The sequence below is a fragment of the Engraulis encrasicolus genome, chromosome 7 (assembly GCF_034702125.1).
Source record: "Engraulis encrasicolus isolate BLACKSEA-1 chromosome 7, IST_EnEncr_1.0, whole genome shotgun sequence".
Taxonomy (NCBI): domain Eukaryota; kingdom Metazoa; phylum Chordata; class Actinopteri; order Clupeiformes; family Engraulidae; genus Engraulis; species Engraulis encrasicolus.
The window spans coordinates 33,504,554-33,519,553 of NC_085863.1; the positions used below are offsets into that span (position 1 = coordinate 33,504,554).

General features: G+C 47.6%; 1 protein-coding gene across 14 annotated transcripts in view; it reads right to left on the reverse strand.

Annotated features, from left to right (window-relative positions):
- auts2a (activator of transcription and developmental regulator AUTS2 a) overlaps positions 1-15,000 on the reverse strand; it is a 596,658-nt gene that overhangs the window by 228,601 nt on the left and 353,057 nt on the right. For all 14 annotated transcript variants that reach the window (XM_063203283.1, XM_063203279.1, XM_063203282.1 and 11 more), the window contains one exon: positions 1,446-1,475. In XM_063203283.1, coding sequence (XP_063059353.1) covers positions 1,446-1,475 — 30 coding nt within the window. The remainder of the gene's footprint in view (positions 1-1,445; positions 1,476-15,000) is intronic.

Genomic DNA, 15,000 nt, shown 5'->3' on the forward strand with positions numbered 1-15,000 from the left:
TGTGTGTGTGTGTGTGTGTGTGTGTGTGTGTGTGTGTGTGTGTGTGTGTGTGTGTGTGTGTCTGTGTGTGTGCCTGTGTGTGTGCCTGTGTGTGCACATGTGCGTGTGTGTGGTGTGTGTGTTTGTGTGTGCACAAGGGAAATCACACATATCTATTAATATTATATACTATATTTTTTTCTTCAATTTCCTTAGGAATGAAAAATGAATTTCAGTGAAGATTGACAATAAAGTTCTATTGTATTGTATCGTATCGTATTGTATCGTACAGCCTCACACATGCACAAGTGCATGCGCACACACAGAGATACCCACACTCACGATCACAAAAAAAATCTGCAAAGACAAATGTGTTCATGGACTATTTACATGCTCACAGGGAGTCTGCATCGCGGGCCTTATGAGGGATATCATGAGGAAGAAGTGTGTTTATCTGCGGATGCTGTCAACGATCACGCTCCACTGTTTGCGTAATAAAGTCCTCTTTTTTTCCCTGACACGTAATTAATCAAAGCAAGGGAACATAAAGGATTCACACTAGGCTGCATAAAATCCATCCGCGTAATAGAAGATTAAGAGTGCGATCTGCGCTCCCACATGAGACAAAACAGCTCGCTATGACACGGCTAATTTGAAGTGACAACGCTGAGCAATAAGCAGATTCACAAACGGGGGAACAACAAAAACAGCAAGATGCACAATAACACCAAAAATAAAATGTGACACTTGCTCTCTGTGTAATTATGACAGAGTTGAGGCTGGGCTGTACTGGGGAAAAGAGACAATACATCAAAATAACAATTTGTGTGTCTCCAGAGTCTACTGCACCTGTATGATGAGCACTCTAAAAACTGTGACAGCACAGATAAACTGATGAAAGTTATGCCCTGCCCCTATTAAAATCTGACAAAAGAAACTGTGACTAACGCTTCGCATAAATTCAAGGCTAATGCGTAATAAGATAAAAACATGAAGTCCACATAAATCAATAATAGTAATGTAATATCTTCAAGAAAAAGAGGCATAGCCCAACATTACCATGTTTAATTTAGAGGGTAATTTCAGAAGCCTAATGAGAAGTAGTCCGTGGTGTGCTAACAGGGAGCACAATATCACATCTACTCTTAAGATAATACGCTGGGTAAAGACAGAGGAACCGACAAGGCTCATAATGGCTCCATTTAAATTTTGCACGGCGTTTAGTCATTCATAATTAATGTACCGTTAATTAAACCCCTCTCACAGTTATTAACGAGATATTTAATTTTAATTAAACCGAAATGCACACTCTGAAGGGAAAAAAGGTCTAATATTGGCTTCTCGCTGATAGCGCAGCACTGAAATATGAATAAAGATTTGTCTTTTCGCATGTAGTGTTTGTACACAGCTTACAGGCCTGTTGCTGCATGTGGTGGGAACGGCGGGAAAGGAAGAAAGGACCTTACCTTGTCTTCTTGGTCGGTCTCGCTGTCACACTGTAAAAAAACACAGAACAAAGGACATATCGTTAGCTCTCTCAATGCTAGGCTAGATCCGCTAAACAGCTTATCGGCCCTGCTCTGCTCGTAGCATTTTTCTTTTAACTGTATTGCTCACATCCACACACACGCACACACACACGCACACGCACGCGCACGCACACAACACACACATACTACACACACGCACACACACCGAGCCTCGTTAGCCTCGGCTATAGCGTGGCACTTTCATTAAGGCTCTCATAAAAACCTTGAGCAGTGGTGAGTGTTATCATTATGCCCCGGGACCGGAGCCTATTAAACGAGGCCTTTATGAAGAACGAGCGGGCTTCCTGTGCCTGTGGAGCTAGCGAGTCGAGCGGAGGAAAGAGCCAAATGATCTATAACAGCATGCCCGAGTGAGCCACTGAAATCACATCAGCGCCTGGCTAAACAAGAGCCGGGGAACGCTAATCTTGGATCAGATCTTCTCGGAGCAATTAAAAACCAGACCCTCTTTAAGGTGGTTGGTGGTTGAAAAAAAGGGAAGCTTTGTGCGAGAAATATGTGATAACAAAGCAATATCGGGGCCAGGGCGAGGGAGGTGTAGGCCAAATACACACACATGCACATGCACATGCACACACACACACACAAACACACACACACACACACACACGCACGCACGCACGCACGCACGCACGCACGCACGCACGCATGCACGCACACACACACACACACACACACACACACACACACACGCACACACACACACACAGTAGAGCAGGCACACATAAAGCGTTTTCTTTTTCTTTTTTTCCACCAGAAATGCTGGATTTTAGCTTTCCTTTCCAATTTCAATTTCAAGGTCTGCTTGATTCTTTATCAACTAATTAGTGATGTGCGGAGTGAAGACTGGCCCCCGAAGAGGTGCATTGTGGTCCGGGAGCCACTGCAGTCCATAATGAGTAGGACTAGAACATGGCGGGGGCAGGAGGGTTGTGTGTGTGTATGGGTGTGTGTGTGGAGGGGTGGGGGGGTGGGAGGGTAATGCCAATTAAGGGGGGGGACGGGGGGATGGGGCTTGGTGCGATGCCAACACACAGCATGGACTGATTGGCAGACATGGGAGTTTGAGTTCTGAGCCTACTTGCACTGCAGCTGCCAAGGCCCGGCCAATGAAAAGCTACCCAGAGAGAGAGAAAGAAAGAGAGAGAGAGAGAAAAGAATGTGTGAAAAAGTGAGAAAAGGCTATGAAAGGGAAACAAGAGGAATGACAGATGGACTGCCAGGCAGTGATACAGTACAGTACAGCATGCTAGACTGTGGATATAAAGCAAAGAGTTGATTTCCACTGGCAACTTTTCGAAACTTTTCAAGGACCCTCCATGAAACATAGTCTCTCTGCAAAAATGCTGGAAAATGTGCGCATTACATCACAGCTTGGGCCTAGCTATGTAACCAAAAAGCGACAACCGTTGTTTCCATTTATTTTGTAGATGTACAAATCCATCAATTCATGTATCAACTTTTATCCGCTGTAGAGCTTCAGAAAAAAACAATAAGGCTACCAAGTACCAAAAACATTAAAAAAGCTTCAACGAGCTTCAACTTTGTATTAATTTAGATTATGGGCTGTAGAGTATAACATATAATATGAACCTTGTAACCATCTTCTATATTTACCCTTTACCAAGGCTCTAAATGAACTTTTTGTCATCACCAGCCAAAATGGCTAGATCTTAATTTTACAAGCCAAACACACACTCACTAATGGGTCAAAGTATAGCTAGTAGGTCGGTCTTTTCTACCAGCCAAACTGAAATTTCACCAGCAGTTGGCCAGTTGGCTGGTGTTAATTTAGAGTCCTGCCCTTTACGCAGTATCATCATTACATGCATACAAATATAGTATGTACCCATATACGTGTTCAGCCGAACACATTGTATTAGCCATACACTATGCGCTGAATACTTGCAGTTTCTTTTTTTTCAGGGAGCAGGTAACAGGTTGAGATGAGAAAACAGAAGAAAAAAAAAGACAGACAGGCAGAGAAAAGACTAGAAGTAGCATACTGCAGAGCAGAGGACATGAACTGAGGAAAAGAGAGTGTGAAACGAAGAAAGAGAGAGAGAGTGAGTGCTGCGAGCCCGGTAGATTGTTATGAGAGCAAGGAGGGCAAGGGCAGAGTTGTAGAGGAAGTGGTGGAGGAGGCATACACAGTGTGTGTGTGTGTGTGTGTGTGTGTGTGTGTGTGTGTGTGTGTGTGTGTGTGTGTGTGTGTGTGTGTGTGTGTGTGTGTGTGTGTGCGCGCGTGCGCGCGTGCGTGCGTGCGTGCGTGTGTGCGTGCGTGAGTGTGTGTGTGTGTGTGTGGCAGTAGGGGGAGTTGTTTGGTAGCCAGCAGGCAGGGCTGGGTAGGGCTGGCTGACCCAGCGTCGGGGCCTGTGAGCTCAGCAGGGGCACCGCATCCAATTTACGCCTCTGATTCCCTCACTCCCCCTCATCCCCACATCTCCTCATCCCACACCCCCATCCCCACATCCCCATCCCCTCATCCCCCCATCCCCCCATCCCCATCCCCACTCCCCTTCTCTCACCAACCCAGCCACCACCCACCTACAGTACCCAGCTCCTCAAACACACACTCCCACATCTCCCCATCCCCACATCCCTATTCCCCATCTCTCACCAACCTAGCCACCTACCAACCTACCCAGCTACCCACACGCCTGCCTCCCCTGCCCTGCCTGCCCTCCCCTGCCTCCCCCTTGGCCCCCACTGCCAGTCTCAGATCCTGCGGCTCATACATTATGCAGGGCGATAAACGCCCACAGCAAACACTGCTCCTCAGCATCTCACCCACGCACACACACTCTCACACACACACACAGACACACACCCTCCAACCTCCAAATACACACACTCACACTGTCTCTCTCTTTGACACACGCACGCACGCACGCAGGCACCCTCCAACATCGAAATTCACACATACTCTCTCTCTGACACACACGCAATCTTAGATACACACACTCTCTCTGTCTCACACTCACTCAGACAGACAGACAGACAGACAGACAGACAGACAGACAGACAGACAGACAGACAGACAGACAGGCACGCACGCACGCACGCACGCACGCACACACACACACACACACACACACACACACACACACACACACACACACACACACACACACACACACACAGACAGACTGCATTTTGGTCAACAGCATCATTTTCTCCTCCTCCCCTTCTTCCCAGACAAAAGAGATCAGTCGAAGCTTTCATCTTGTTTGTTCACATTAGCTTGGCATACTGGGCCGTGTGTCATTATGTTTACACTTGCTTAGAGACACACACTCATGCCTTTAGATACACACAAACACACATGCACATACACACGCACACACACACCGTAATACATACTGTAGTGAGTCTCCAAGAGGCTAGCCATGAAGCGACAACACACACACACCACGCACAAACGCAACGCACAAACGCAATGCACGCATGTACGCACATATGCACGCACGCACACAATGCACACACACGCACACACATAGACACGCACACACACGCACACACACTGCATTACATACTGCAGTAAGTCTCCAAGAGGTTAGTCATGAAGCCGTAAGCAGTGGGGGACCATGAGGCCTCTTTCGTCACCACCACCACAGACCTCATTAGTTCTCTCCCCTTTCCTCCCAGCTCACAGCCAGCCAGCCAGATAGCCAGCTAGGCGCTCTGCTCTGATCTGATCAGGCAGGGGTTAAAATAATGGGCAAATGCATGTCTTCCATTGTGTTGTGAGCCATAAAAAACAGCCTCTGCTTTGCTTCAATCTCTGTTTCTCTGTCTTTCTCTCCATCTCTCTCTCTGTCTCTCTCTCTGTCTCTCTCTCTCTCTCTCTCTCTCTCTCTCTCTCTCTCTCTCTCTCTCTCTCTCTCTCTCTCTCTCTCTCTCTCTCTCTCTCCATCTCTCTGTCTTCTCTCTATTTTTTTCTCCATTTATTTCTCTCTCCCCACTATGTTTTTTTCCTCCATCCTCTCTATCTTGTTGTGTTCGATCTCTTTGCCTATGTTAGCCAGCCAGCCAGCCAGCCAGTCAGCCAGCCAGCCAGCCATCCAGCCAGCCAGCCAGCCAATTGCTTTGATTGCAGAGATAGCGGTGCGGATAGCGGGAATAGCTCTGCCCTTGCTTGTGAAGCAAATGGAACGCGCTAATAGAACTCATCGCATTACCTGATGCAAGAGTGCCAGAGCTCATTACGCGGGGATAAAAGGATATCATTGCAGACGGCGAGCAGAATTGACTTTCTGTGGTGGGACTTGATGATGATTTAATCAACTGCTCTGCTTCGCTTCTCATCCCCTCGCCTGTCGCTTATGCAGGTGCCTCTAAAACGAAGAGACACTCGTACCAGTAGCAGCAGAGGGGAGAGAGAGAGAGAGAGAGAGAGAGAGAGAGAGAGAGAGAGAGAGAGAGAGAGAGAGAGAGAGAGAGAGATAAGGGAGGCAGGCAGAAGGAAAGAACCATAGATAGATAGGGGAGAAGGAGGGGGAAGAGAGAGAGAGAGAGAGAGAGAGAGAGAGAGAGAGAGAGAGAGAGAGAGAGAGAGAGAGAGAGAGAGAGAGAGAGAGAGAGAGAAAGGGAGGGATGAGGAGATTGCTGTCATTACTTTTTTCCCTCTATAAGAACAGAGGTATGCAAATTTCTCAGCGGTACAAAGACAGCGGCAAGAACGTGAGGGGGTGGTAGGTGGTGGTGGTGGTGGTGTGGGAGTGAGGTAGGCAGAGAAGGATGTGTGCGTGTGCGTGTGTGTATGTGTGTGTGTGTGTGTGTGTGTGTGTGTGTGTGTGTGTGTGTGTGTGTGTGTGTGTGTGTGTGTGTGTGTGTGTGTGTGTGCGCGCGCGCAAAAGGAAACTAAATCAAATGGAAATACCTTTATAATGAGCAAAGTAAAAAAAAAAAGAAAAGCTTAAGATCAACCCCGACAGACAAGGGCAGTCAATTTGTTCCTCCCTAAAGTGGAGAGGTTCGAGCTATTTCTCACATATTAAACCATGTGTGAAAAAAGGAACAAAATAACAATAATAATGCAGAACTGAAGGGGGGGAAAAGCACATCGGAGCTGTCACTGGATTGCGGCTCACTATCCTTCCGTGTCTGGCAAGCTTAGGTCAACATGCATGAAATTATTTCTGGCTTTTCTTTGTTCGTTTTTCATCTTCTGTGCTGTCCTTATGTTTTTTTCTTTTCACAAGAGCATATTATTAGAATATTCCTTCTTCCCATTTATTTATGTGTTTATTCCATTTTTGCACATCATCCATCGAATAGCTAAAGATAGTATAACAAAAAAAACAGGAATACAAGTTAGCCTACGTGTAGGCCTATAAACAATGGGGTAGGAGGACAATGTATATGGAGTGTAATTGCCAGTATATTACATATTCCACTGTTTTATAATTCCATTATTTGTAATTTACCTTTGGATAGCCTATGCAACTCATAAACCCACTGCGTATACAAGATAAACAAGAGAATCTGATTTCTCAACATCGCGAATCTTGCTAATCTGACATATTTAAAGGATGCCATGACACCATTCATTATGGACGTATAAATTACACATGTTCATCAGCACGCAATGTCAAGCTAATTTATCCCACTTTAAGAGAGTGGTGTTTTATATCTTCCTGTCATGTAGTTTGGGATTCTGTCGACACAGTCTTTATGTTAATCTGCAGCCCTAAAAATAGCCGGAGTGAAAACTCAGCTTGTTACGTGCCAAGGCCTGACTTTTTCCTCATATTATGAGTTTCAGTGTTCTGTCGAGTTGGGCTGCTTTGTCAAGATGAGCTACCAGACTGTCAGCATCGCCCAAACCCTAAATCTAACCTCTAGAGGCTGTAGCTCAGTTTAACGGGTCATATTGACACAACACTACCATAATATAAGTCTAGTATGTACTTTCGTGACTAGAGCAGAGTTGAATAAAGTACAAGTACAAGTACTGTTACACAAAGACGTAATTAAAACACTAGCAGTGTGATGTTACATGGCTGCAACTAGTGTCATACTGCTAGAGTTGTAATTACATCCGTAGCAGTACTTCTACTTAAGACTTTATACTTCATACAACTCTAGACTACAGTAAAGTCCTGCCATTTCTTCTGCAGTAAGAATGTAGCCTAATCCCTGGCCCAAACCATTACCCGTAGGGCGCAACTGTGCAGAACTGAAATGTAATCGTTGCTCAGCTCAATGGTTAGTTCATATCGGCACAACACTGGTAAGTCTAGTGTACCTCCGTGACCAGAGTACTGTCCCGCTGTCTCACCAGCAATAAGACAGGGCTGAGGCTGTTCTGTTGATATGCACCCGCTTTGTCAAGATGAGCTACCACTAGGCTTTTTACATAGCCTTAACCCAAACCCTCCTCCTAACCACAACCCTTCATTACTGGAGTGCATTGTAATGGCTTGATAGCTATGCTGGGGTGCGTTTCTTGACAACGTCTTTGCTAAGTTAGCAACTTACTTGGTTGCAAAATGCAACTTCTCATTGGAAACGTAGGAAGTTGTTAACTAGATAGCAACGATACTTTTGAGAAACGGGTTCTTCGATGGGTAGCTCGTATCGGCGCGACACCGCCACACGAGGAGGGTCTGTTTCTCTTTACAGGCAGCAGCTAGGGCCTGGCAGGCGGCAGGTTCCTCTCCCGAGGAGCAGAGGAGAAGAAGTTATTTCATGCGGCGGTGAAAAATCAGGAAGGCATTAGCTCTCGGAGGGGGTCTGCCGCTGAAAGCGATCCGCGCGGCCTGGCGGAGGGTGTGTTTATATTGGAGGCCGGGCTTCACGCTGTCCGCCCGGACCCCAGTGTTTGGTTTAAGTAACGCAGGAATGTCAAACATCACATCCACCAGCCGTCCTGAGGGCTATTACTGTTGGACGACATCCGGAACTTTTTCTTGATGCACCCATCCCTCTCTCCGCGTCGTTTTTTCCCCCACCACCACCGCCGTCTCGGCACCACTCCATCCATTAAGATCCCCACTCCTCGTCTCAACTGACCCATTCCGCAAAGCTCCCTGTGGCCCTGTGTGCATGGGTCCGGTGGTCCTCCTCTGTCAGGCTGAAACCCGTAAATTATGTTTTTCCACCAGCGAAGAATTATTGTTGTCCCGAAGCCCTTTCCAACTGTGAGCAATGGGGGCCTTGTGAGGCAACAAAAGAAACACCGGCAATAATTTTTAGATGGATAAATAATTCACTTCAGTCAGGCCGTTGGACTCACCCAGAGGTTTCTGCCAAAACATCCACCTCTTGCCAGTCCTCCCCCCTCAAACCCCAACCCCAACTCCCAGGTCCCAAATCCCCCGTCCTCCGCACAAATAAAATAAAATGAAATAAAAAAGCGAAAGAAAAGCTGTTGTGGTCGGAGGGACCACATCAGATGGAGCTTGTGCGTGCGGGCTCTTTGAAAAAGGCCTGCCTGTTTATGGACCTGGTGCTCTTTAACAGGAGAGGGCCCAAGTCAAACACGTCAACACCTCACGCTCAGACGCATCACGCCAACCCAACCTCAGCACGCCAACCAAAACAGAAGCTTCAGATGAGAGAGCAAAACACTGTCTGGCGCCCATGTTTACTTTGCTACGTCGCCGCTTTCTGCAAATTAACAGTGCATTTGATTCAAGTGAGGGTCAGGGCGTTTGTGCATATACGTATGTGAATAAGAGTGGTTAGCCTGATTATCATCGACTTTCAAATCTCTTCGAGACTTGGTCTGACCAAGAGCATAACAATGAACATTTCCCAAAAGGCCTCCCTTGGTTTGCCAATGGTTGTTTGCTTCCCAACAAAGTGGGAGGAGTTCCCGATATTTCGGGAGCTCAGAAAGTACTTACATTGCTCTTGACCAGGGCTGCGTTTCCCAAAAACTCTTAAGTAGTACTTAAGCCTAAGTAGTACTTAAGTATGAGAGGCCGCCTAGGCAATATATCAAAAATAGGTCTCACATCATCTCTTAAATGTTATACATACAATAATTTACCTCACACATGCACTTGGCGCAACCATTTTATTTGCATGTGCGAGAAAAAAATATTGTATGTAGACCTATAAAATGATTGTATGCATAAACTTTTAGTGATGTGGTATATTGCCTAGGAGGCCCCTAATACTTAAGTACTACTCAGGCTTAAGTACTACTTAAAGGGACACTGTGTGAGATTTGTAGTTGTTTATTTCCAGAATTCATGCTGCCCATTCACTAATGTTCAAGAATACTTACCACCACCATCAAATTCTACGTATTCACTATGACTGGACAAATTGCACTTTTCATACATGGAAAGGGGGATCTTCTCCATGGTCCGCCATTTTGAATGTCCAAAAATAGCCATTTTTAGTTGCAAAAATGACTGTACTTGGACCACACTAGAAAATGTTTGTTTATTACTCAAACTTTCATGTGAAGATCAAATTTGACGGTTTCAGTTTCAATGAGCAGCATAGTTGCAGTACCGTTTTTGACCATTTCCTGCACAGTGTCCCTTTAAGGGTTTTTGGGGAACGTAGCCCTGACTAGTAGCAAAGCTGAAGGTGTTGCGTCACAGGGCACGGCCTGGCTAAAAAGTGGTGGCATGAGCAGCTGTGGCCTAATGGTTAGGTAGGTGGTCTTAAGATCAGAGGGTTGCAGGTTCGAATCCCACCCTTACATCTCCCTACACCTTCATCCATGGCTGAAGTGCCCTTGAGCAAGGTACCTATCCCCACACTGCTCCAGGGACTGTAATCAATATCCTGAAAATAACTGTAAGTCGCTGTGGATGAAAAGCATCAGCTAAGTGTAATGTAAAAATGTAGTAGTAGTAGTCAAAAAACAAGGTCAACAGGGGTGTGTGTCTCGAAAGCGTAGTTGTTAGCCAGCCAGCAACTTGGGTAGTTGCTAATGGGAAACTGCACTACAAACAACAAAGTAGTTTACATAGTTAGCAACTACAGTTTCGAAAAATGGGAAACCCCTCCAAACATCAAACCAGTTTCCAAAATCAGACCTACCAAACAAAAGAGAGCAAACACTGGGCCAACAGACAAAATGACAGTACATAGTATATAGATATAGAGTCCCTGCACATGAGAAAAACAGGACAAATCAAAGCATGTCATTTGTCATTTCCCCTGGCTGATTTGTCATCCACGCATCATCTCCACAGACATTGACAGCCATTACATTAATTTGTGCCGATATCTGCTTCACTCATGGGGGAACCGGAGGGGTGCTGCTAATCTACTTGCTGCTATTTCCAAAAGGTTCAGCGTTCAGAGTTAACGCTGTTAAGAAGAATCCTCTCTCCCTGCTGGCTGTAGTTCTGTCTGCCAGCCGGTCTCCTTGTCTGCCCATGGGCCTAGGGTGTGTGTGTGTGTTAGACTGTGTGTGTGTGTGTGTGTGTGTGTGTGTGTGTGTGTGTGTGTGTGTGTGTGTGTGTGTGTGTGTGTGTGTGTGTGTGTGTGTGTGTGTGTCTGTGTGTGTGTGCGTGTGTGTGAGCGTGCATGTGCGTGCATGTGCGTGCGCGCGCGTGTGTGCGTGCGTCTGTGCTTGCGTGCGTGGGTGGGTGTGTTTGTGTGAGTGTGTGTGAGAGAGAAAGTCTTCCTCTGTGTGTGTGAGAGACTGTGGGGGTGGGCGGGGGACAGCTTGAAGGATGGCAGCCATTGCCAGGGTCAGCTCTGACAGTGCCAATTTGATGTGCTGCCGTCAAGGGCTGTTTTTCTCTCTCTCTCTCCCCCTGATCTCTATCTCTGCCATCTCTCCCCTCTCCCCTCTCCCCTCACCTCTCCCTTCCTCCATACCCCATCCTCCTCACTGGCTCTCTTTCGCTCCTCGGCCCCCCATATCTCTCTCTCTCTCTTCTATCTCCTCCATCTTCCTCTCCCTTCTCCGCTCTCTTCCTCCCTCCCTAATCTTCCCTACTCTCTGTCTCTCGTTCTCCATCCCTCTCTATCTCTCTATCTCTTTCTTCCACCCTTCACTCCTTTCCTCTCTCTCTCTCTCTCTCTCTCTCTCTCTCTCTCTCTCTCTCTCTCTCTCTCTCTCTCTCTCTCTCTCTCTCTCTCTCTATGTTGGTGAAAAAAAACGCCTCTGAGTGTCCTGATGGTTTTCTGATGCAAACCGTGGTGCGGCAAAATGGTTTTTTCCCCTCCCGCTGCTGTCTCCTCCATCTGCTGCTGGGCCCGGGCGCCATCCCGCCCGCCTGCCTGCCCGCCATCGCCCCCACCCACCGCCCGCACCGCCTGTCACAGCGTGCGGCGAAATTAGCCGGGGAGGAGGCGCGCGCTAGTGCTAATTACATTTTAATCATTGGAAATGTGTTGGCAAATCGAGGCTTGATTGCCATCTTGGAGCTCCCGTGCTCTTCCCCGCCGCGAGGAGAGGAGATGGAAGTGGAGGGGGGGGAGGTGGATGGGAGGGAGGAGGGGGGCTGGTGGTGAGAACAGGAGGGGGGCTGGTGGTGAGAACAGGAGGGAGGAGGAGTGAGGCGAGCAAGTGAGAGACCGAGAGAGAGGGAGGGAGGGATAGAGAGAGAGAGAGAAAGAACTAGAGAGAACAAGAAAGAAGGAGAGGGAGAAAAGGAGAGTGAGGAAGGGAGATAAGAAGAGTAGGGGAGCGAGAGAAATTGAGGGAGGGAGCCAGAAAGCAAGCCCACACACAGCAGGCAGAGGGGTGAGATAGAGAGAGAGAGAGAGAACGAGAGGAGAGAGAGAAAGGAGAGAGGGATGAGGGCTGGCTGCGAGTATGCTGAGACCTGGCCTTGCATGCTGCCAGGCGGCGGAGGTTTGGTGCTTTGGCGCTGTGTGCTCTGGGCTTTCTGGATATGACGGATGTGGGGAGGCAGGCCATGGCTGAGGCCACGGGGGGGAGGGCTCTGAGGTTAGCGGTGTGGCAAGCAGGCTAAATCTCGCTAATTCAGCCATCTCCCCCTTTGCTGTATTTCTCTCTCCCCCTCTCTCTCTCTCTGGTTCTATTTCTCTCTCTCTCTCTCTTTCTCTCTCTCTCTCTCTCTGGCTCTGGCTCCACCTTTCGATCCTGCTCTCTCTCTCTCTCTCTCTCTCTCTCTCTCTCTCTCTCTCTCTCTCTCTCTCTCTCTCTCTCTCTATGTTGCACTGATTACATCCATTCAGGAAAAAAAGACTGGGAATTGGAAATGAGAGGTCGATTTAGAGGTCGGCCAAAGAATAAAAAGGAGACTGCATAACTATATGAATAAAATCAGGTAAAGGATTGACCAGAACCCATCACTTTATTACCCTATTTCCTCTGAATTTACTCAGGAAGGGCTCTAAAAATGTGGGAGAGTAGGGAAGGACGTTGTAAAAGGATGAAATACAAAAGAGGAAAAAAGAGGAAGAGGGATAAATAGACAGAGTAGATGGAGAACGAAGAAAAAGAAGACTGCAACAGGACAGAGAGGGCTTTTGACTATCTCCCCCCGCTTCTGTTAGACCATTACACGCTGAGCCATGCATCTTGACACACACACATACACACACACACACTACACACACACACTCATGCGTCTTCCAGATCGGAAGCAGAGATAGAGGGTCAGGATGCTGTCCGCCCGGGGGACGGTTTCAAAGCGTGACACACCAGTGAGGCTGTTAAAAATCAAACATCCCACTTCCTCCTCGGGGGCCCAGGGCCCATTACCATACATCAGTGGTTCTCAAACTTATTCAGACCAAGGACCATTTTGACCCATTTTTTAAAATTGCCTGGAACCACCTGTCGACTGAATTGAGGCCTAGCTCAATGCAAATTTAATGCCCTGCCAACTCATTTTCTTATATAAATAACAGCCTTATCTTGTAGTGAAAGAACGTACAGTAACATACAAAAATATTGCATGTGTGTAGGAGATGTGAACTTCATTTGTAGAAATCTCCACACGGACCATCTAAGATCTCCTCCAGACCAGCAGTGGTCCCCGGACCACACTTTGAGGACCATTACCATTACCATAGATCTAAAACGACAAACCACAACAACAGCTGCTCACTCCCAATGGGTCAGCTGAACCAGACAGGACACACACATAAGTCTTTGTTCTTTTATAAAATAAAGAGAGAAGAGAAAGAAAAGGAGAAAAAAGCGAGCTGAAAGCCATTGGTTTCAAGGCCTGTATTGTATGCTTGAGTAATGTAATTTGCAGCCATTCGTAATGCGGTTGAAGTGCAGTAACAGGCAGGCACGGACGAAAAGAGAAGACCACTGTTAACAGCCACTCTCCTGTGTTAACGGTGTAGAAGGTGGCGGAATAACAGTGTGACGACCAGAGCTAGCAATCATTTCGAAGTTTCAACGCCAGCCGGAAATCGCTTCCAATTGATTCGTGTGTGCTTGCATGAGAGGTACGAGAAATGTTCTCGGAGGAGAGCCTTGACGTGTGTGTGTGTGTGTGTGTGTGTGTGTGTGTGTGTGTGTGTGTGTGTGTGTGTGTGTGTGTGTGTGTGTGTGTGTGTGTGTGTGTGTGTGTGTGTGTGTGTGTGTGTGTGTGTGTGTGTGTGTGTGTGTGTGTGTGTGTGTGTGTGTGAATGTCGGGTCAGCGTTGGTAATGCGGCGGGGAAATGAAGAGAGACGTCCGCTGACTGGTTCGGGTCATTACACGCTCTGAAGGATCTGGGGTGCGCCCGCCCGCCCGCCGCTGACATCCGACGGCTAATTCACACAGCATCTGCTTGATGTCCAGCTGTCATCTCCAGTGCGGAGTGGAGGAAAGAAAAAAAAGAGAGACAGAGGCAAAGAGAGAGACAGAGAGAGAGAGAGCGAGAGAGAGAGAGAGAGAGAGAGAAAGAGAAAGGCTAAGACATGGTGAGAAAAAAAGAGAGAGAGAGAAAGAGAAAGAGACAGTGATGAAAAAACAGCCAACTCGAGTCAGACTCAGACCGGCAGCCCCGTGACATAAGGCAAGCGTCTCCTCTGCCGGCCAAGAGAGGATGCGTGAGGACGGGAAACCAGTCTGGTGTCTGGCCCAATAGAACTGGGGCCTGATCTCCCCTCCCTTCAGCTTGCCCATACCCCCTTACCTCTCCTCTCATCTCCCCTCCTCTCCTCTCCTCTCCTCTCCTCTCCTCTCCCCTCCCCTCCACTCCTCTCCTCTCCTCTCCTCTCCTCTCCTCTCCTCTCTTCTCCTCTCTTCTCTTCTCTTCTCTTCTCTTCTCTTCTCTTCTCTTCTCTTCTCTTCTCTTCTCTTCTCCTCTCCTCTCCTCTCCTCTCCTCTCCTCTCCTCTCCTCTCCTCTCCTCTCCTCTCCTCTACCTCCCTCCATCCTTCCCTGCCCACTCCTTTGCCTGCCTGCCTGCCTGTCCCTCTATCCCTCCACTAGGCCTCTCCTCCTCTCTGGTTATCCCCATATCCCGTTCCAGCCGTCCAGCACCATCTGAATGCAATTTCCTCCCCTATGTAAAACTTTATCCAGACGACATTAATTTTGACCGCTAACACAATATTCCAGTCATTGGGATTG